This window comes from Brassica rapa, chromosome A03 (genome assembly GCF_000309985.2).
Source record: "Brassica rapa cultivar Chiifu-401-42 chromosome A03, CAAS_Brap_v3.01, whole genome shotgun sequence".
Lineage (NCBI taxonomy): Eukaryota > Viridiplantae > Streptophyta > Magnoliopsida > Brassicales > Brassicaceae > Brassica > Brassica rapa.
The window spans coordinates 1,492,791-1,515,136 of record NC_024797.2 but is presented as its reverse complement, the minus strand read 5'-3'; the positions used below and the strand labels follow the sequence as shown (position 1 = coordinate 1,515,136).

Below are 22,346 nucleotides of genomic sequence, written 5' to 3'. Positions count from 1 at the left end.
GTCCGGCATTAGAATTTAAGTTATTTTGGGGTTAGAATGTGGGTCCCATAGATATTTGGTTGTCGGAATTACAGGCGAAGCTTAATCACACGAGTACTTAATTAAGGGTCATTAGGATTGATTCATGGTGGCAGTGGGGAGCAAATCATGTGGAGTAGTTTGCAAAACTGTTTCCAATTTACAGTTTCCACGTTAGTTGAAAAGTTGTGCTAAAACGATCGGTCGTCGAGAGGGCCCAAGGTGACAGAAGTGGGATAAGAGACAATCAATGACGTAATTATTTGGTGAGTCGACTTTAATTACACCTGCACTGATTACGATTTTGTTTATTTATATAATTAATTTAAGTATATCTATTACTACTAATTTTTAGATCACTCTGTTTTTGTGTTTCTAATATAGATGGCTGGCTCCAATAAAGTGACGAGTACGCACTTTCTGACAATGGTTACAAGTTACTACTTCATGTTTTAAATGATTAGTTATCGATTAGCTGGATAAACGCATCTATAGTTTGTAAAGTTTAGACACTAATTATTGCTAATGATCACCCAATTACCAAAAGTGAACACATACTCGTACGAATCATTTGACAATTGTCAAATGTGATAAACAGCTGGAGCCCATTCTCATTTATTTATTTTTGAAATTAATACTATTATATGGTGTGGACCAAGATAAAGAAAGTGACACTTCTGACAAAAGAAGAATCAACTCGTGTTTCATCATACAAGAATCTTTTCCTAGTTTTCACTTGGCCATGCCTTAGATTTTCGCCACTGACTCAACCAATCAGAACGATCCACGTCATCTTGTGTTGAGGATAAGGGTCGTTTTATCTTTTTTTTTTTTTTTTTTTGTGCAACGTTTTATCTTCTCTTTTTGCTGAAAATTTAGCAAACTGCGATCATCGATAAAAATAAAACCCTTTTTTTTTGGGTTCCCTTCACGATAACATGGATTGAACTTTTGGTTATTCTTGTGGTTTATTGGTCATTTTTTTAGCCTAGCGCATAGAATTGTAATTAATTCATAGCAAGGAAAAAAAGCATTGTGATTAATTAGTCTATGCGGGTTGTAGTGGATTGTAGCCGTATATACAGATTAGCAACAATCTTTGAGTTGGTTAGCTGCTAGATAGTTAAAAGATTTAAAAGGGTGATTGTTGAGTGTAGAGATTCTATAGTTTAATCAAGTCTTGAATCGGTTTGGATCCTATTAAGACATGTCAGTCCTAAACAAAATCTATGCATTTTGACTTTGTAATAATATAGAGTCTGTAACAGTGGTCAAGAATCTCCAAATCAACTCAACATTCCAGGATCTAGCAAGTTACTATCAGTCTTATCTCCACGGAGTAGCAACACACAAAGATTGAGGATTGGGATTAAGTACACCATCAGGGTTATTTGTTCTCTTTAAAAACGTTGGGGGTTTAATTAAAGGATTACAAAATGCAAGCGGGTCATTTATCCTATTTTAAAAACCTCAGGGCTTCATTTGTAATTATTTGAAAAATTGAAATAAAACCGATTCGCGATCATAACGAAATTTAAAATCCAGCTGAAGTGAATGTTGAAGTCATCATCATCGTCTCTCTTCGCGAACTCGATTCTCCTTCACCGATGGAAGTCAATGTCAGAGCTAATCAAGACTCACGCCCTTCTGATCACACTCGGTCTCTCCGAGGAAGAACCTTTCGCCTCTCGAGCTCTCTCCTTCTCTGCTCTCTCTCCCTCAGGCGACGTCGATTACGCTTACAGATTCTTGACGAGATTACCAAATCCTCCGGCTTTCAGCTGGAACTTCGTGATACGAGGCTTCTCCAATAGCAAAACCCCCGAGAGAACGATCCGTGCCTATATCCAAATGTTGAGAAACGGATTCTCACCAGATCACATGACTTATCCGTTCCTCCTGAAATCAAATTCACGTCTTATGAATAGAAAACTTGGCGGGTCGTTGCATTCGTCAGTCGTGAAAAATGGGTTTGTGTGGGATTTGTATATATGCAACTCGCTTATCCATATGTATGGTTCGTTACGAGATAGTGTTTCCGCTCGCAAGGTGTTCGATGAAATGCCTGATAAGAATTTGGTCACTTGGAATTCTATCTTGGATGGGTACGCGAAGTGCGGGGATGTTGTTTCCGCGAGACAGGTGTTTGATGAAATGACTGAGAGAGATGTTGTGTCGTGGAGCTCTATGGTGGATGGGTACGTAAAGAGCGGAGAGTATAGCGAAGCTCTTGAAGTATTTGATGAGATGATGAGAGTAAGTAACATAAAGGCTAATGAAGTTACTATGGTTAGTGTGTTGTGCGCTTGTGCTCACTTGGGTGCGCTGAACAGAGGAAAGGCGGTGCATCGGTATATAGTGGATAAGCATTTGCCTTTGACAGTTATGTTGCAGACGTCTCTTATCGATATGTATGCTAAATCCGGGTCGATAGGAGACGCTTGGGGGGTGTTTTGTGGAGCAAACGTTAAGGAAACTGATGTATTGATGTGGAATGCTATGATTGGGGGGCTTGCGAGTCACGGTTTCATAAGAGAGTCTCTCCAATTGTTTCACAAAATGCAAGAATCCGAGTTTGAACCGGACGAGATAACATTCTTGTGCTTGCTTGCTGCTTGCTCCCACGGCGGGTTAGTGAAAGAAGCTTGGTATTTGTTTAAGAGTCTCGAGAAAAGCGGAGCGGAACCAAAGAGCGAGCATTACGCTTGTATGGTCGACGTGCTTTCCCGTGCCGGTCTGGTTAAAGATGCGTACGGTTTTATATCCGAAATGCCGATGGAACCTACCGGTTCGATGTTGGGTGCTTTGCTTAACGGGTGTATAAACCATGGAGACTGGGAGCTTGCGGAGACAGTTGGGAAGAGGCTTGTGGCGCTGCAACCGGATAATGATGGACGATATGTCGGACTAGCTAACGTTTATGCGATCAACAAGCGGTTTGACGCGGCTAGGTCTATGAGAGCAGCAATGGAGAAGAAAGGAGTGAAGAAAGTTGCAGGACACAGTATAATTGAATTGAATGGAATGCGGCATAGATTCATAGCTCATGACAAAACGCATTTAGACTTTGAGAAGATCTACGCAGCGTTACATCTGGTTAGTACTTGGATGGATCTCAATGTCGATAGTGAGAACTGTAATTGTATTTGTTTTTGATCATAATACAGTAGGGCTTTCCTAGATTTTTTTTACCTAAACTTTTGATTTCTTGCGGTGGAAGTTATCATTAGACAAGCCCAATATAAATATCTTGTAATGAAATTTCAAAGCAATTTCAATTTATTCAATCAAGCATGTAAACAAAAGCTGTTTTTTATCTTCTCATTGTCGAATCTTTTGATTATCATCGAATTAGAAAAACAACCCCAAAAGAATGTGCAATCCATCCATCAACGGTTGATGAATTAGGGTTTCTTGTTTGTTTTCTTCTTGAAGGTTTCAAGAAGAAGGAGCTAGTGAGTGTGAGACTCAACTTCACTGCTTCAAAAGACCTCTTTCTTTAAAGAGATCATACATAGCCGCTCCTATCTTAGCCGGTGATTCAACAACCTTCACTCCTGCATCATTTAGACTCTTAATCTTGTCCTGAGCTGTCCCTTTCCCACCGGAAACAATAGCTGCAACAAACAAAAAACCAGAGAAGCAAATGAGAGCAAAGAACCAAAAGTAGTAAATACTGTTTAGGCATTAGATGGTTTGCTTATGAAAATACCTCCTGCATGACCCATTCGACGACCCGGTGGTGCAGTGAGTCCAGCAATGAAAGCAACAACAGGCTTCTCAGTACCACTTGCCTGTTTATAATCATCAAACAACCAAAGTTGAGTTGCAAATAGATAGACCCCGACCAAAGTGAAAGTGACAGAGATTCAAAGTTGGTTATATTACCTTTATCAAAGCTGCAGCATCTTCTTCAGCAGTGCCTCCTATTTCTCCAATGAGAACAATACCTGAAACAGCCACCTGTCTCTACTTAGTTTCCATGTTTCTTAGTTTCCATCTTGAGGTACTAACTACACTAAGAAGAGACAGGAACTAAAGGAATCAAAGCCTTCTAAAACAAGAATCTTGCAGTCTAAAATGATTAGGTTACCATGTGGTTGTTCTATTACAGTGATCTTTAAGATTCATCTATTTAGAGGAAACAATGAAACAGATAAGTTACCATGGGTTCAGAGACATTACCTTCTGTCTGAGGATCAACAAAGAACTTCTCCAAGCAGTCAACAAAGTTTGTCCCGTTAAAAGGATCCCCACCGATTCCTACACAAGTAGACTGGCCTAGACCAACTGCAGTTGTTTGGAAAACCTAAAACCGAAAGCAACAACATATTTAAGATTGAGAGAGACAACAAACACCAAAGGCAATACAAGTAAAGAAGAAAAGAGCTTACAGCTTCATAAGTTAAGGTTCCAGAACGAGAGACAATCCCAATCTTGCCAGGCTTGTGGATGTATCCAGGCATAATCCCAATCTTGCATTCACCAGGCTTGATAATCCCAGGGCAGTTTGGACCAATCAGCCTAGTTTTTGACTGGCTGTTAAGAGCATGCTTTACGCGTACCTTAAATAAAAAACACCACAAAGATCCCAAGTCAGATTAGTCTAAAAGAGCCAAACCACATGAGTATCCAACCCTATGTAACTTATGATGATGGTAATATTACCATGTCATGTTGAGGGATTCCTTCGGTGATGCAGACAACAAGATCCAACTCAGCTTGTATACCTTCCATAATAGCAGCAGCAGCGAAAGGCGCAGGGACATAGATCACAGAAGCATTGGCTTTGGTCTCAGCCTTGGCTTCAGCAACAGAGTTGAAAACAGGGAGACCTAAGTGTTCTGTTCCACCCTTCTTTGGTGTCACTCCTGCCACCTATATATTACACAACAAACACACAAACAATAATAGCATAAAGCCACAACCTTTAAATCAAATTTTCAACAATGTCATCTCCAGGATCAATAAGAGTTCTTCTCAATTCGAATTTTAAAGAAGAAAACTTTAAAAGGTGAAGACTTTTTACCATGTTGGTGCCGTACTCAATGGCTTGTTCAGTGTGAAAAGTCCCGTTCTTTCCGGTGATGCCTTGGCACATGACTCTGGTGTTTTTGTCGACGAAGACGGCCGCGGGGGGATCCGACGCGAAGGAGCGAGATTGGGTCAGCGAACTGAGAGTCTGGCATGACGGGAAAACTTCGCTTGAGCAACGGCGAGCTTTTGATGACAGAGATCCGATGAGCCTCCTTGCGACTTGCCTGGACATGATTGGCTAGTTCTTCTTCTCCTTGGTTCTCTCCGATCTGAATTTAACGTGGGGGAGAGGAGCCCTAAACTGTGTGAAGGCGAAATCGGAAATGAATGGCAAAAGAAATGTCAAGCGAGGTTCGTTTGTTTGAAGAATCAGCCGATCAAAAGCCGACAAAACAGGCTTCTTCTGTTTAAGGCTACACTTGTCTGAAATTTTAGCCCATACCCAAATTTTCTAGATTATGGACTTTGTTTTTGATAATATATTAGTTTCATTAATCCTCTACTTAAAATTTTATTATAATAATTACTTTAGTTTCGAAAACATCCATATTTTTTAAAAAAAATTTCAAAAAGATACATTTTATGCATTTTCAATGTATTAGTTAATGGTGAATCGTAAATTTCAAAGAAGATAATTGTGTATACTAAAATTTTATTGGTTAAAGTTGTTAAAACGACTAATTACAACAAATAATATATTGTTAGTCAGAGTTTAATTTGTTAAGTGTAAAAATTCTAAAAACCTATAGCATTTTGAAAGTTATAATCAAAACAAAATGCTTTTAAAAGTTTAAATTTTCTCCTGAATTAACATAAGTAAGAAGATCACGAACCTTATACTATACACGTTAAACATAAACTCATTCATTTCAGTGATTCATGTTCGAAGATACTGCAATACATAAATGACAAACAGCCGAAAAGAGTAAGCAAGCATGAATCACAAATCATCAAGGCATATATGGAACAAGTTCATAGGATATTTCAACTGACCATAACCACTCAACATGAAAGAGTTTTTTGACCCAATGTTTCTTAAACAAACTCCAATGTGTTGGGGTTAGTAGCGGTATTTGGTGGAGTAATCTTTAGGAGCAATCACGAGCCTACGACCCTTCCTTGCACCACGGAAGACGGTCTCAATGATATCAATAAACTCATGTTTGTCCTTCATAGCCCAATTAATCTTGTTGTTGTACCCGTCCCGAGATCGATCATAATGTCTTTGTTCCTGAAGAAGAACATGATGGTTAAAGGATCGTAGAGCTCGTACATGGTGTTGAAGTCTGGAACCTCACTTATGTCCACCAGATATATAACCGCAAAGTTCTTTATCGTCTCAGCAACTGATGCCAACACCTCATCCATCTAACATCAGATCAAAATCATTTAATCAGACCACAACAGTAGCACAAGCTAAACAACACATTAATGGCTTAAAACTAAATGTAAACAAATAATGAATCAAACAACAACACGAGCACACAATAAACCCCTAATTCTCATCGGTTCCAAGCTAAAGAAAACACTAATGGCTTAAAACTTTCAAGCAATCGAAACAAAAGATCGTAACTTAATAGAACGAGAGTATATGATATTCGAAATTAAGGAATCAAAATAGAATCAAATTGAAGATGGAAGAAACTATACCTGCATACAGGTTTCATCCCAATCAGGGCCGAAACGTATGACCACGAGACGCTCTTCCTCGGTTAGAATCGCCTGATCAACAGCCCACCCGGAATGCAAGTGAGTAGAAGGTACGACATCGTCTCGTAGCAACCATTTCAATCCGTTTCGTGCCCTAATCTTTTATTAACGACGATGACCGACTATTATGACCCGACCCGACCCGAGAACAGACTGATTTGGACTAGCTGTTACGTTTTAGTTAGGCCCAATAATAGTGGGTCCACGAGATTGATAATCAGACGGTGAAAAAGGTTCCCATACACTTATAAGAGTCCATAAATTGAGCCTAGGCCCATTAAATAATTAAACGGTGTCAAAAGTTGAAGCTAATAGCGAAGATAAAGGAACCTAGTTAGACCAAATATCATGTAATTAGTATTAGTCGATCACCTTAGACCAGTCGACATCGAACACATCACGTGCACCTTGGTCAGCAATCAGAAAATCACTAAGCGGACCAGGCTTGATGACCGTTGTGGTTTTAGCGTCTGGCATGAGAACAAAACAAAACATTAGACACTAAAAATTACTGCTACAAAGAGAAAACAAATACAAACAGGTGAAACTATTTACCCATGTTAAGTGACATTCCACCCTGCGTTGTCCGAAAACTTGAATGGAATCCTCTACATCCCAAGATGTTAGGATCAATTGGTTCGCGGCTTTCATTGTGGAAAAAAGACCGTCTCACACGTAGGGAACCCCTGCAGTGTTTTCCCCGAGGTTATTATTAGAGAGACAACGCCAAAGATATAATAGTATCATGAAAGAAAACATATACACACTTACTGTCTAGCAGCATGCTGATGTAAGATGATGTCCAAAACCCTTATTGCCTCCAGTGAATTCGGGGATTCCTGCCCACGCATAGCGTTAACAAGAGACTGAAGAGGGATTTCGAGATTGCGAGCAGCGTTGAACGAGACTTCAACTGACTTGAGAGGATTAGTCCTGCATGAGATATAATTTGTCAGTCAGAATCAAAACTAAAGCACTCAAGTGAAGGACGAAAGTGATTGATAACTTTTACATGGTTGAAAAATTCATCCCAAGAACCGCAGGAAAATCATTATGCCTATCGGGCAAAGAACCCAACGTAAACACCATGTGGTCTCCATCATAGATAAAATCTATGCCAACAAAATCGGAGTCATAAACCCTGTGAACCAGGTCAATGAGTTCTCCTCCAAGCCCTTTCTGATCAATAGGGCTGCACCCAACATTATGGACGAAATTTACCTGTTCAAGACAGCAAGATTATACATCATTGAAAACTGTAAACAAAAAATAGATAAAATGAAAACCTACCCTGTATCGGTAGAAATATTCCGGAAGATTGGCAAGAGTGACTTGAAAATGGTTAGACACAAGCGGTATTATGCGACCGTTTGTTCCAAACCCCGGATGAGGAGGCAGTGAGTACAAAAGGCGATTCCCCTTTGCTGATTCACATGTGCTAGACTCATTATCGCTAGCTTCATTATAGCTATAATCCTTTTCCATGTCGATGTGAGGAAGAGGAAGATGAGGAAGAAGAATAGGAAGAGGAAGATGAGGAAGAGTTAATAAATAGTTGATATTCCTATGTCAAAAATAAAATAAAAATGTCTGTTTCATTCATATCTTGAATGAGGAGCTAGCAGCTATGAACTTAATGCTCTCACGTACAAGGAAGAGAGCAAAACACTTCATCCATCTAAAATAAAAAAAATCATGATCAACATCGAGAGTTGATATTTCATACTGTGGAAAAAAATTAGTCTGTTTCAGACATACATTGAAACATGAGCTACATTGAATTACATCATTATCAGATGTAAACTTGGTTTTGTGTCGACCCATGCAATGCAAATTAATGCTCTCACGTACAAGGAAGAGAGTCACACTTCATCCAAGTAAAATCAAAAATCAAAATCAGATCCCTAATTCGAAATTAAGGAACCCAAATCGAATCAAATTGAAGATGAAAGAAACTATACCTGCATACAGGTTTCATCCCAATCATGGCCGAAACGTATGACCACGAGACGCTCTTCCTCGGCTAGAATCGCCTGATCAACAGCCCACCCGGAATGCAAGTGAGGTAGAAGGTACGACATCGTCTCGTAGCAACCATTTCAATCCGTTTTGTGCCCTAATCTTTTATTAACGACGATGACTGACTATTATGACCCGACCCGACCCGAGAACAGACTGATTTGGACTAGCTGTTACGTTTTAGTTAGGCCCAATAATAATGGGTCCACGAGATTGATAAACAGACGGTGAAAAAGGTTCCCATACATTTATAAGAGTCGATAAATTGAGCCTAGGCCCATTAAATAATTAAACGGTGTCAAAAGTTGGAGCTAATAGCGAAGATAAAAGAACCTGGTTAGACCAAATATCATGTAATTAGTATTAGTCGATCATCTTAGACCAGTCGACATCGAACACATCACGTGCACCTTGGTCAGCAATCAGAAAATCAATAAGCGGACCAGGCTTGATGACCGTTGTGGTTTTAACGTCTGGCATGAGAACAAAACAAAACATTAGACACTAAAAATTACTGCTACAAAGAGAAAACAAATACAAACAGGTGAAACTATTTACCCATGTTAAGTGACATTCCACCCTGCGTTGTCCGAAAACTTGAATGGAATCCTCTATATCCCAAGATGTTAGGACCAATTGGTTCGCGGCTTTCATTGTGGAAAAAAGACCGTCTCACACGTAGGGAACCCCTGCAGTGTTTTCCCCGAGGTTATTATTAGAGAGACAATGCCAAAGATATAATAGTATCATGAAAGAAAACATATACACACTTACTGTCTAGCAGCATGCTGATGTAAGATGATGTCGAAAACCCTTATTGCCTCCAGTGAATTCGGGGATTCTTGTCCATGCATAGCGTTAACAAGAGACTGAAGAGGGATTTCGAGATTGCGAGCAGCGTTGAACGAGACTTCAACTGACTTGAGAGGGTTAGTCCTGCATGAGATATAATTTGTCAGTCAGAATCAAAACTAAAGCACTCAAGTGAAGGGCGAAAGTGATTGATAACTTTTACATGGTTGAAGAATTCATCCCAAGAACCGCAGGAAAATCATTATGCCTATCGGGCAAAGAACCCAATGTGAACACCATGTGGTCTCCATCATAGATAAACTCTATGCCAACAAAATCGGAGTCATAAACCCTGTGAACCAGGTCAATGAGTTCTATTCCAATCCCTTTCTGATCAATAGGGCTGCGCCCACCATTATGGACGAAATTTACTTGTTCAAGACAGCAAGATTATACATCATTGAAAACTGAAAACAAAAAAATAGATGAAATGAAAACCTACCCTGTATCGGTAGAAATATTCCGGAAGATTGGCAAGAGTGACTTGGAAATGGTTAGACACAAGCGGTATTATGCGACCGTTTGTTCCAAACCCCGGACGAGGAGGCAGTGAGTACAAAAGGCGATTCCCCTTTGCTGATTCACATGTGCTAGACTCATTATCGCTAGCTTCATTATAGCTATAATCCATATCCATGTCGATGTGAGGAAGAGGAAGATGAGGAAGAAGAATAGGAAGAGGAAGATGAGGAAGAGTTAATAAAGAGTTAATATTCCTATGTCAAAAATAAAATAAAAATGTATGTTTCATTCATACCTTGAATGATGAACTAGCAGCTATGAACTTAATGCTCTTACGTACAAGGAAGAGAGCAAAAGACTTCATCTATCTAAAATAAAAAAAATCAAGATCCACATCGAGAGTTGATATTTCATACTGTGGAAAAAAAAATTAGTCTGTTTCAGATATACATTGAAACATGAGCTACATTGAATTACATCATTTTCAGATGTAAACTTGGTTTTGTGTCGACCCATGCAATGCAAATTAATGCTCTCACGTACAAGGAAGAGAGTCACACTTCATCCAAGTAAAATCAAAAATCAAAATCAGATCCCTAATTCGAAATTAAGGAACCCAAATCGAATCAAATTGAAGATGGAAGAAACTATACCTGTATACAGGTTTCATCCCAATCATGGCCGAAACGTATGACCACGAGACGCTCTTCCTCGGCTAGAATCGCCTGATCAATAGACCACCCGGAATGCAAGTGAGGTAGAAGGTACGACATCGTCTCGTAGCAACCATTTCAATCCGTTTCGTGTCCTAATCTTTTATTAACAACGATGACCGACTATTATGACCCGACCCGACCCGACCCGACCCGAGAACAGTCTGATTTGGACTAGCTGTTACGTTTTAGTTAGGCCCAATAATAATAGGTCCACGAGATTGATAAACAGACGGTGAAAAAGGTTCCTATACACTTATAAGAGTCCATAAATTGGGCTTAGGCCCATTAAATAATTAAACGTTCGCGTGCCCAATAAGTATGAGTCAACGAGATTTGAAAAATGGACGGTGGGAAACGTATTAGACCACGTAACTCTGGTATGGGTTACCGTAGGAGATTACATCAGTAAAATCTAAACTATCCTATCCAAAATCTTCGTAGAGATCAGAAGAAGAGCTATCAATTCTCCATTCGAATTTCGAAGGTCACTTTCATTTTTTCCCTCGGAATCTCTCTCAACGATTCCAAACCTTACTTCTCTGAGCTCTTCGCGGGATCCATGGATATATCTTCTTCCTCTTTCCATCAAGCTCACAACAAAGTCTCTCTCTTGCGTCGTCAACCCTCTTTCCCGGTCAACTCTGTCTCCGTTATCGGATTCTCGCTTCCGCAGGTCACATCTCCTTCTCTGGAAAAATGTCGCCGGAAACGGAGCTCTTCCGGGTTTGTAAGAGCTTGTGTTGCTATGGAAGAGAAGAAACGAACTGCTATCATCAGAATTGGTACAAGGGGAAGGTAAAAGTTTCTCTCTTTATTGCTTCTCGTGTCGTTCACTGAATCTGTGAATGCTTGAATGGTAATGGGTTAGCCTTGGTTTCCTAAATGCTGATTCAAAGTCTCGATTTTTATCAGTCCTCTGTTTGGATCAGCTTCCTGGGGTTGAGTGAGTTAAAGTGGACAGTGTCAATCACTTGACGTGTTATGCCAGTCTCTGCTTTGTTTTTTTTTGTGTTTCTAGTAGCCAAATCTTGTCTTGTGATTAGAATTGGCACAAGGGGAAGGTCAAAGTTCTCTCCTTTATACTTCTAGTGTGGTTCACTGGTCTGTTCCGAGTCTATGACCACTTGATTGCTAATGGGTCTGCCTTGGTTTCCTTAATTATGATTCAAAGTCTCGATTTTGATCAGCCCTCTGTTTGGATCAGCTTCCTTGGTTTGAGTGAGTTGTATGGGACAATGTCAATCACTTTGCGTGTTTATGTAGATGGTTTAGAGATGAAATGTAGTGCTTGTGGTTCTCCTTGGATAATCTCGCATCGTTTCTGTGTTTCTAGTAGCCAAATCTTGTCTTGTGATTAGTTTTGCATTAGTGGTGAATTGATTTTAGCTCTGATGAGTCTTCGTTTTTTTTTTTTGTCCTGTGGACAATGTCACTTCTTACCATGTAGATGGTTGGGTGATTTAGTGTAATTTTTCTGGCTAGAGATGAAATGTGGTGGATCAGTATTGTGATTCGGATTGCATCACTTGTGGATTGAGTGTAGCTCTGATGTGATTAGTATTGTGATTAGAGATGAAATGTGGTTTATTAGTATTGTGAATTGGATTGAGTATAGCTCTGATGTGATTAGTATTGCATTACTGGTGGATTGAGTTTAGCCTCTGATGAGTATTTATCATCTTTGTTTTCTTTCTGCTTATGTACTCTCACTGTGTAGGACAGTCCTCTAGCTCTTGCTCAAGCCTACGAGACACGAGCCAAGCTCCAAGCAAAACACCCGGAACTCACCGAAGACGGAGCCATCCACATCGAGATAATCAAAACAACCGGTGACAAAATCCTCTCTCAGCCGCTTGCTGACATCGGTGGTAAAGGGCTCTTCACCAAAGAGATAGACGAGGCGTTGATAAACGGTCATATCGACATAGCTGTGCATTCGATGAAAGATGTTCCTACTTATTTACCAGAGAAGACGATTCTACCTTGCAACCTTGTCCGTGAGGATGTCAGAGACGCGTTTATCTGTCTGACTGCAGCTTCGTTAGCTGAGCTCCCAGCTGGTAGCGTTGTGGGAACAGCTTCTCTCAGGAGAAAGTCTCAGATACTCCACAAGTATCCTTCGTTAGCTGTAAGTTTTCACTTAGTGAAAGGGACTGATGGTTCTTATTTTGTTGTTTCTTATGAGTTTTGTTGTCTCTGCAGGTTGAAGAGAACTTTAGAGGGAATGTGCAGACAAGACTATCGAAGCTTCAAGGAGGGAAAGTCCACGCTACTCTATTGGCGTTAGCTGGTCTCAAGAGATTGAGTATGACAGAGAATGTCGCATCGGTCTTGTCTCTCGATGAAATGCTTCCAGCTGTTGCTCAAGGAGCAATCGGAATCGCCTGCAGAACGGAGGATGATAAAATGGTAATGTCAAAGCTCTCTGATGAATGTTTACTTTTGGATTTGCATCTCTGATATGCTTACATATGTAGGCAAGTTACTTAGCTTCGCTGAACCACGAGGAGACAAGGCTAGCGGTTGCATGCGAGAGAGCGTTTCTTGAGACGCTTGATGGCTCGTGCCGTACTCCTATTGCTGGATACGCGGCTAAGGACGAAGAAGGCAACTGTTTCTTCAGAGGATTGGTTGCTTCCCCTGACGGTACTCGAGGTATGAAAACATTTCTATAAATTTTTATCTGAGAAACATTTATTTATTTCTTATCTTTTTAATCTTTGGTGACAGTTCTTGAGACCTCAAGAAAAGGTCCGTACGTGTTTGAGGACATGGTCAAGATGGGGAAAGACGCTGGGCAAGAGCTGCTTTCTCTTGCTGGTCCTGGCTTCTTCGGAAACTAACCATTCAATGAAGAAGAAGAAGTTAAAGAATGATGGCTGTTGTATGGACAGTGTCTAGGGTTTAGGAGTGTTTCCAACGTCTTCCACCTAAATTTGTTGTAATTTTTGAGAGAAGTATAACCTTACTGTGTTGATTGTTTGTATTTAGATTACATTCTCTTGAAATTGTACCCTTTTTTTAATATCTATAGAGGAACAACTGATAAACATAGACTTTTGCACCAGCGTTGAAAGATCAAATACTAGATTACTAATATAATCTCCAAAATTCTAAATATGAAGACAAATATAAAATATTAATATCAACAAACGCAATGTTTAAAATATTTTATTAATCATTTGAAACTCATTATATCAATTGGGTACATAAGTGTACCAAACGACAGTTTCAAAACATAACAACAACTTGGCATGACTTGGTGGCGGTAATGATCAGAAACGCTTTGAAGGCAAAGGGGTGGAAGAAAGGAAGTGAGAGAATAAGGAAAGAGATTGGGCTGGAGCAAAGACCGGAACCTGATGACCGGCTCCTCTCACGGTGGCAAAGGTTAATCCTCCTGCGTAAGTCTCAACCCATCCAGCTACTTGACTCTTGTGGAACCATGACCTCCACGGTGACACCACCTTAGGTCTCATCTTCTTTATGCTATAACGTGTAGATGTTACTGGTACTCTCCCATCCGTATCTCCACTATATCCAGAATCAAACCAATAAATAAGTAGAGTGATTAACGAAATATATATATAGTTATTATTTTTTTCTTCAATTTCATCTAGAATTTCTATACAATAAAAAAAATCTTGTGTTCAATAAATCGGTATAGGGAAGCAAAAACGCCTAGTCACCCGCCTAGGCACTAATCTTTTATCAGACGCCTAATTACCGCTTAGCAATTTCACAATTTCAAAGAAGATAGATAATATACCTATAGATCCAGATGCGGAGGCCGCCTGCCAAAAGCTTCTGGATGATGGGAATCACGGTGGGAGGAGCATCATTCCATCTTTTTATTACCCCACTGAATCACACACATATACATACATGTAAAATGTGTTCTTTAGATACGTGGTCAAACTATAAACGGTTTGTCCATCTTTACTTACTAAAATGTTATACTAATTGTAATAACTCATAACATTTAAAGTTAAATGAATCGAGTCTCTAGTCATTGCTAGTACTATACACAACGTAACTAGGACTAACCTGCACGGAGAATACGGATAAGGAAGGTTTGTAACGTTCGCATGAAGTGCAAGCTGCACATCTTTCCGGTTAAAATAGTTTTCGGCATAACCTTCAGTGCATGGATCATACCCGGCCGGTAAGCTATCCCACAAGTCCTGAACATTTAAAAAGATTGAAACTAATCAACTTTGAGAAGGAATTAAGATGAAAGATGATCGTTACACTACATTACCATAAACTAATATATTATCCCTAAATTTTATTAGTAAATTTGCATAGTACATGTATACGTACGTGTGAAGTTAGGAGACGAGGAGACACGATGAGTTTAGGCTTTCTTGGAGAAGAAGACGAAGAGGAGAGGCAAACGGGCGTATAGATGCTGTATATATCGATATCGCTGTAAGCTTCCATGAAAGCTTTGAAATTGTCGTTACATTCTACGGTCTGGTTGCTCTTTTGCTCTTCCTCAAAACGGCACATGCCATGGATGTTGCTGTGGATCTCGTCAGATACTATAGCGTGGCTCCATGCGTAGTCCACTAGTCCTGCCATGTCTGTTTCCTCATTGATCACCGCGTTACCAATCTGCAAAAGCAGTCACTTAACCATGAATACCTTTTATATATTGCAAGAAAAGTTTGTTTTTCCTTGTGTCCGCAAGTGACCTTACTACTTAAGTGGTACATACCATGAAACCCTTAAGATTGATGTGCGAGCCTCTTGTAACCTTCTTGTTCCTGTCGTAAATGGCATTCGCAAGTTGTGGAACATAGTGACCTAATTAAGAAGAAGAATATAATTTCATAGACATATTGATTTTGGAGAACCTTAATCCAAAAAAAAAAACTCTAATAAAAATATAGTGACCTGTCTTCATTATTTTCAGTGTGGAGAAAACCGTTTTTTATTTTCCTTCATTTCATATGTTTAAATTTATTATATTATATGTAATGGTTTCAGACCAATTTCGATAAAATCAAATATTAAAAAAATTAAACTCATAACAAACCGGATTAAGCACTTACCGGCGTAACTCTCTCCGGCGATGTAAAACTCGTTGGATCGGTACTCAGGAAATTTCATGAACCAGTTGATCAAGAAAGCAAGAGAATCCTCTGCACTAACTTGATCTCCAAGCTTATGAAGATCCATTGAGTTATTGGTATACGAGAACCCAACGCCAACCGGTGCTTCCAAGAACAACATATTGGCCTCTGCTTAACATATTTTTAAAAATGTAACCCACTTCTAATACTGTATACTTACATACGTGTATTCATTATATTTAAATGCAAATATCATATTATAAATATGGTAATTTAATTCGATGCAAGTACCTTTGTTCCAAGAGAACTTATTGAAGGTAAGGTTGTCACCGCCGGCGCGAACAAGGAAAGGGCCTAGCTCTTGTGCAGCTCCATAGGCTATCGATGAACAACCAGGTCCTGTATATAGTATAATTTTAGTTTTAATATTGTAAATGCTTTCAATTTGTAGTTAGTGACTGAATTGCTTAGTATAATTAAGAGAGTTACCCTAAGGTAATATTTAAAGTTTAATTATTTTGAAATTTGCCGAGAAGTTTCACAAAAATATCTTATATATTAAAACAGAAGTCACAATCTTGATTCATGTGTGATTTTTTTTTAAAATGGACCTAATGGATCTATTCATAGAAATTCATACTATATTTTAATTCAGACTAATAATAAATATAATTTTAAAAATATTTTAATCATAGTATCTTTTGATATCTTTTCATTTTAAATATAAATATATTTATTTTAAAATTCTAACAAATCTGTTTTACAAGATTTTTACAAGATCTTCATTTTTGAAGTATTTAAATATTTTCACTAATTTCAAAATTAGTTTAAAATATTATTATACATTAATATATTCAGTTATATAAAATGAAAAATAAAAAATCTATAATATTTTAGTTATTATATAATCATAATCAATCATATTAAATTAAAATTATTATATTGATCTAAATATAATAAAATTGTATTAAATTTATATATTTATATATTTTATTTTCGTAATTATAAAATATTTATGTTCAAAAATAAAATCAAATATGTTAGTAACATGGGTTAACATTATCAAACTATATAATACATGTATAAAAATTAACATGTATTTCTTTAAAGTTAATAATATAAAATCTTTGTAACTACTTTAATCATAATAGATTTTCATTTTAAATATAATATATATTTATATATTATATTTTAAAAATTCTAATAAATCTGTGTAATATTTAAATAATAACTTAATGTATTTTAAGTTATCGTTTAAAAATGAAAATAAATAAATTATATCCTATTTTATCTACTTTTATAGTCATGATCATGTTAAAATATAATTATTATACTAAAATAAATATTATAAAATCATATTCAATTAATAAATTTATAAATTTTATTTTCATAAATATAAACTATTTATTTAAAATATAATATGATGGTAGAACGACTTAAAATTAAAAAACTATATAATACATGTCTAAAAATTAACATATCTTACACTTTTATATATACAGTAATAAATTATCTAAAATGAATAAGTATAAAAATATTGGTAAAAAGAAATCCAGTTTTGAAATACGGGTCAGAATTTAGCATAAATTAAATATAATTTTTTTTTAATATATTTTTTTATGAATATATTAATTTGCTTAATAACTAAATGCAAATACAATAAGATAAATATATAATAAGAAGTGGCAAATACATAAGGTTTAAACAATTAATTAATTATAACATGTAAATTATAAAATTATTGTATTTGAAATAGTTATATAAGTATTTAAGTATATGATTAACATTAAAAATATATACCACTTATGTTCTAAAACAATAATTTATGTATAGAAAAGTGAAAACAAACACCCGTGCGGTTGCACGGGTCAATATCTAGTATTTGACTAAAAGACATGCAAACTGATTATTTATTGTCACGGGTTGTAACAAAGACGTCAATATATTGTCACGGGTTGCTGTCGATGGATACCAAAGATGAATACAACAACGCAATCATTCCTATAAAGCTAAGGCCGCCTATTCTTGCATGCCTACTAAAAGTTTTTTGTAGTAAAAATTGTAAATTATTATACTTGTCTATGTATATACTCCATGTATTTGAATATTGAGCATCTTATCTTATCTATATCACCATTTAAATATACGAGGTAGATATTTCTCGTGTTCCTGAATATCATAATATTGGAATGTGAACCGTGTGTGGAAAAGGACAAACAGTATCCAGTACTAAATTCGTTAAATTAATGAACAGCTACCAAGAATGTGGACAGAAAGTAGATAAGGACAAAACAATCTAGAAACAAGATTTGGAGTTTTGCACATTGAATGTTGAGTGGGGAAAACAAAGGCACTGAATGATATAAGTCCAAATAATTGTCAGAGAGCCAGACCATTATAAGTACATACGTCTCCGGTAAGTTAAAAGGTTTTACCGAATATGAACCAGTCTAAAAATACACTGCTGATTTTATAGTATATTGAGACCTGTAAAATTATTGCAACATGATTGCTAGCTTTCAACAACTATCGATGTACTGATTGCAACATGTCGACAATAGATCATTTATGATTCTAATGAATCTGCAACGGCCTATACATTAATACATATGTATATAAATACGAACAATTTTCAGTTTCACATTAATAAAACTTGGACTATAACAAGTGTAAGTGTCCTAAAGAGGCAATAAAGTATTAAAAGCTGTTTTACAAAGAGTGTTAAGGTAAACCAAATAAACAATATACACACACTTTTGTTAAAACAAAACAAAATGTACTTATTATGAGTCTTATGACTGAAATCCACTATTGAAAACCATTACAAGTTTTTTATTATTAACTACGTCAAATAATTTTTATTTCGTCAAAGAAATGTTGTTAATGTAGAGAAGAGAGTGAGAGAGAAACTGACCTCCGTTGAGCCAGAGGACAAGAGGACGACCTGAGGAGTTTCGTTGGGCTTCGAAGAACCAGTAGAAAAGCGCCTTTTGCTTCTGTCGTGGCCCGAGATTGACGTAGCCGGCGTAATGTCTGAAGTTAACCGGTGGTTGGCCAGGCAAACCGGTTACCAGGTCATCTTCCTTCCTCCCGGACGAAGTCGTTGCCTTCTTCTCAGGATTCCTGCCCCAGGCTATCGCCGGTAACACCAGAACGCATAGTAGCCAAAGTGCGTGCTTTTTCATCGCCAAACACTTTCTTCTCCTGTTTTAGAAAGACGAACTATTGATATGATGAGAAAATGCCCCCACTAGCTCTTTTTATAACGTTTTAATTTTACTACATGTCTTTAAAAGGCACATAGTGAATTATTATGTTTTAACCTTTTGTTTTTTTTTTATACAGGAAAGTTGTTTTAAGCCTTGGTTTTATTTTATTTCCTTGAGGCACATAGTGAATTTTTAATTTCTAACCTTTTATGATATTTAAAAGGAAAAAAGAAAGAAAGTAGAAGACAAGATTACTGTTTTCCTAACTATGTGACTCTTTGAAACTCATGCGAGTTCTTCAATTCAATTGTGTATCTAGTAAAAGTAGGAAATATTTTATAAATGATTTTATATCAGATTCAAGTATTGACTAGATACTTCTTTGGAGAAAAGCATTCACATCTTCGAAGTTATATCCTGTTAATGGGCCTCCGTAGGCTACAATATAATACGTCTGCTCAACCCATCCAGCTACTTGACTCTTGTGAAACCATGACCTTCGCGGTGACTCCACCTTAAGTCTCATCTTCTTTATGCTCTAACGCTTAGATGACATCTAGATGTTACTGGAACTTTTCCATCTGTATCTCCGTTACAACCAAAAGAACCAGTCTTTTAAAAAGTTTTAAACTAACCAACTAGCAATGAGTAATGATTAACTATGTATACTTAACTTGAACCAAACTCAAATACACCAATGTTACTGATTTAAGGATCGTATTTAATTGCATTTAAATAACATGAAAATTTTCGCTTATTTCTGATTGATTTTGATATGAACATGTTACATGTAGCATTGACCTGCAAGCTGTGTACGGAGAAAAATATTTATGACGTTTGCATGGAGTACGTTCTGCACATCTTTTCTATTGAGTCTTAAACTTGTATGTGTTTAATATTACATATAGTTTGTAAGTGTCCAGGTTATTTTATATCGTATAGTTTCTTTTAATTCACAAATCTATATTCTCCATATCGTAATATGGTCTTGAATGGAATGATGAAATGGATCTTTAAATGGGCACAGGTAAAAAGAAAAGACAGAAGAAGGAAAATCTCTAATTTCTCCATATATTTTATTGTACTGAGTATGACTTTTGCAAATTGCTAAAATATATCCTGATTAATTCGAATTGGTCATCCCGAAAACATCTAAACGAAGAAGTCCGACGTAGAAGTTGGGAACGTGGACGCTACGATACTTTTTTTCTTCTTTTAAACCTTACCTTACTTTGGTTTTATCTTTTTTATTATTAAATTAATCTTATCAACATGAATATTTGTCCAAATTTTTCCACTGTTTGTTTTTCTTACTGTTATTATCTTTATAATTATTTTACTAAGTATGGTTCTCTATTGTAGACGATTTTGCTCATATATCGTCTGAACTAGTGACGTCATAAATAAAAGACAAGACACTGTCACTATTTTTGAATATTCCAACTTATGCAGATGACCTTTATGCATAATCTTAAATTTGGAATACCAATTCCAAAAGGCAAATGAAAGTGGACATTCCTTTAATTCTCACTTAGTATTTCTTTGTTGAAAGATAATAATGTGTTCTTAAGATGTTTTTTTTAAGGATTTTTTTTTAAAAAAAAAATTGCTTGTATATATATAATTAGTTGTTGACTTTCATGTGTCTGTTGTCTTTTTTTTTATTTACTTCATTTCCTATCTATATTTTGCCCATATTTGTTATCTTTTTATTTCTGTATTACCTTATAAAATTTTGCTTTAGCATTTTTTGCGATACTATACAACTCACTGTACAGTAATTTATCACAAGTATTCGTTCAAAATTTGTAATAATTTATGGCACCGTGATATCTCCGTCGTATCTTCGAAATCAGTAGTCAGGAATTATTATTTTAAATGAAATTAAAAAAGGGATAAATTCCAACCGCTCGGAGCGATATTTCAAAGTCTTAACACGAATGCACAACGACCCTTTCCTTCAGTTCGACTTCAATGGCGAAAACCGAGAAGAGAGCCAGAGAAAGAACCGTGTCTTCTTCGTATTTTCTAGGATGTTTTGGACTCTCCCGGAAAATATACTCCGACAATGCGAAGGTTGCGGCGGAAGTGGGTTGCGAGATGAAGAAGAAAAAGAAGCGAAGTCGGTGGCTTCTATGTTCTAAGTTTCGCTCTAAGAACAGAGAGATCAAACCGGCGCCGATCGAGGAAACGGAGATAACTACTTCAAGTGTAGAAGATGAAACTGATAAGAAGAATCCCGTTTCAGTGATAAGTTGTATCATTACTGATCGTACGAATGTTCCGGGTGATGATAAGGCCGTGAATCAGGAAACAAATGAGGTATCTCTATCCGTACAATCTCAAAAGACTTTTAATTCACTTTATTGTGTCAGAAAGTTATTTTCAGACAATTAAATTTATTTTCCGACAAACATCATTTTCTCATTTTCCTGATTTCTAAAAAAAAGTTAAATCATATTTGTGGATCTACCGATGTGATAAATCGTTTAATTGAATTTTTGAAAATTTGTTTCTTGTCGTTCCTTGTTTATTCATTCAGACAAAACCGAAGGAGTTACGAGACGTAACCACCGACCGATCAAAACCCATTGAACAGTTGGCTTCCTCTAGAAAAGACACGCGTCCTGAACGAATATCCAACATGAAACCGTCTCGTGAAACAACCGGTTCACGGGTCAGAAAGTTTGACCCGGTTATTGGAATTTCGGTCATTATATTGACGCTGGTGATCATGTTAGTTTGGGGTCGAGTCTTTGCGATTCTCTGTACATCCGCTTGGTGTTATTCTCTACCTCGTCTCAGAAACGTGGCCGCGTTGGTAAAACGCAGCGCTAGCGACGGTTCTGCACGTTTGAATTCTTAGTCGTATAAAAGAAAAGTCGTTTCGGACGTGTTTCTTGGACGGCAAAATCGCGTTTCGTTGTAGTGACGATCGATCTCTTTTTTTATTCGTTGTTTTCTAATATATTATAATTGTGTCATCACTTTTTTTTTAAACGATGGATAAACATTGTCTCCGTTTTCGGTTGTGAATGGATACATCAAGTGAATAATATATTGTCTGTGGTTTTTATATAGAAGTCAATATTTAGCGGCCTATTATATATATGAATTTTCTTGGTTTTATAGAGTTTGGACTGGTTCGAGTGGGATATTCAGTGATGTTACGTGATATAAATCAAGGAGCATGAGCAATAGTGTATTTTCCTGTGTATATTTTTTGTTTTCTTTTGTTATATACG

General features: G+C 36.9%; 5 protein-coding genes and 1 pseudogene across 5 annotated transcripts; 3 read left to right on the top strand and 3 right to left on the bottom strand.

The window, feature by feature from the left end:
- Positions 1–940: 940 nt before the first annotated feature.
- LOC103855773 (pentatricopeptide repeat-containing protein At5g08305) lies at positions 941–3,305 on the top strand. Its single transcript, XM_009132805.3, has one exon. It carries the CDS (start codon positions 1,573–1,575, stop codon positions 3,172–3,174), a length of 1,602 nt encoding a protein of 533 aa, XP_009131053.1. The 5' UTR covers positions 941–1,572; the 3' UTR covers positions 3,175–3,305.
- On the bottom strand, positions 3,263–5,465 carry LOC103855774 (succinate--CoA ligase [ADP-forming] subunit alpha-1, mitochondrial). Its single transcript, XM_009132806.2, has 7 exons — positions 5,048–5,465; positions 4,687–4,896; positions 4,413–4,583; positions 4,204–4,327; positions 3,907–3,968; positions 3,731–3,812; positions 3,263–3,635 (listed from the first exon to the last, which is right to left on the bottom strand). Exons 1-7 carry the CDS (start codon positions 5,285–5,287, stop codon positions 3,493–3,495), a joined length of 1,032 nt encoding a protein of 343 aa, XP_009131054.1. The 5' UTR covers positions 5,288–5,465; the 3' UTR covers positions 3,263–3,492.
- A 411-nt stretch (positions 5,466–5,876) lies between these two features.
- LOC103855771 lies at positions 5,877–11,021 on the bottom strand (annotated as a pseudogene).
- A 220-nt stretch (positions 11,022–11,241) lies between these two features.
- Positions 11,242–13,881, top strand: LOC103855770 (porphobilinogen deaminase, chloroplastic). Its single transcript, XM_018657760.2, has 5 exons — positions 11,242–11,609; positions 12,537–12,942; positions 13,017–13,223; positions 13,292–13,469; positions 13,545–13,881. Exons 1-5 carry the CDS (start codon positions 11,374–11,376, stop codon positions 13,655–13,657), a joined length of 1,140 nt encoding a protein of 379 aa, XP_018513276.1. The 5' UTR covers positions 11,242–11,373; the 3' UTR covers positions 13,658–13,881.
- Positions 13,882–13,934: 53 nt separating this feature from the next.
- Positions 13,935–19,140, bottom strand: LOC103855769 (serine carboxypeptidase-like 35). The gene is made up of 8 exons (XM_009132802.3): positions 18,807–19,140; positions 16,184–16,291; positions 15,872–16,060; positions 15,535–15,623; positions 15,138–15,431; positions 14,862–14,998; positions 14,584–14,676; positions 13,935–14,348 (listed from the first exon to the last, which is right to left on the bottom strand). The coding sequence occupies exons 1-8, from the start codon at positions 19,075–19,077 to the stop codon at positions 14,090–14,092; spliced, it is 1,440 nt and encodes a 479-aa protein (XP_009131050.1). The 5' UTR covers positions 19,078–19,140; the 3' UTR covers positions 13,935–14,089.
- Positions 19,141–19,383: 243 nt separating this feature from the next.
- LOC103855768 (uncharacterized protein At5g23160) lies at positions 19,384–22,203 on the top strand. Its single transcript, XM_018657761.2, has 2 exons — positions 19,384–21,423; positions 21,644–22,203. The coding sequence occupies exons 1-2, from the start codon at positions 21,076–21,078 to the stop codon at positions 21,965–21,967; spliced, it is 672 nt and encodes a 223-aa protein (XP_018513277.1). The 5' UTR covers positions 19,384–21,075; the 3' UTR covers positions 21,968–22,203.
- The last annotated feature ends 143 nt before the right edge of the window (positions 22,204–22,346 follow it).

Bases quoted from the DNA above. Each gene is read 5' to 3' on its own strand.
- LOC103855773 (XM_009132805.3), top strand. From the start codon at position 1,573: ATGTTGAAGTCATCATCATCGTCTCTCTTCGCGAACTCGATTCTCCTT.
- LOC103855774 (XM_009132806.2), bottom strand. From the start codon at position 5,287: ATGTCCAGGCAAGTCGCAAGGAGGCTCATCGGATCTCTGTCATCAAAA. The intron at 4,328-4,412 runs GTAAGCTCTTTT...TTTCGGTTTTAG, and splicing joins GAACCTTAACTTATGAAGCT to GTTTTCCAAACAACTGCAGT. The intron at 3,813-3,906 runs GTAATATAACCA...GATTATAAACAG, and splicing joins ATGCTGCAGCTTTGATAAAG to GCAAGTGGTACTGAGAAGCC.
- LOC103855770 (XM_018657760.2), top strand. From the start codon at position 11,374: ATGGATATATCTTCTTCCTCTTTCCATCAAGCTCACAACAAAGTCTCT. The intron at 12,943-13,016 runs GTAAGTTTTCAC...TTGTCTCTGCAG, and splicing joins ACAAGTATCCTTCGTTAGCT to GTTGAAGAGAACTTTAGAGG. The intron at 13,470-13,544 runs GTATGAAAACAT...CTTTGGTGACAG, and splicing joins TTCCCCTGACGGTACTCGAG to TTCTTGAGACCTCAAGAAAA.
- LOC103855769 (XM_009132802.3), bottom strand. From the start codon at position 19,077: ATGAAAAAGCACGCACTTTGGCTACTATGCGTTCTGGTGTTACCGGCG. The intron at 15,624-15,871 runs GTAAGTGCTTAA...CTTCTTAATTAG, and splicing joins CGCCGGAGAGAGTTACGCCG to GTCACTATGTTCCACAACTT. The intron at 14,677-14,861 runs GTTAGTCCTAGT...TGTGTGATTCAG, and splicing joins TATCCGTATTCTCCGTGCAG to TGGGGTAATAAAAAGATGGA.
- LOC103855768 (XM_018657761.2), top strand. From the start codon at position 21,076: ATGGCGAAAACCGAGAAGAGAGCCAGAGAAAGAACCGTGTCTTCTTCG. The intron at 21,424-21,643 runs GTATCTCTATCC...TTATTCATTCAG, and splicing joins TGAATCAGGAAACAAATGAG to ACAAAACCGAAGGAGTTACG.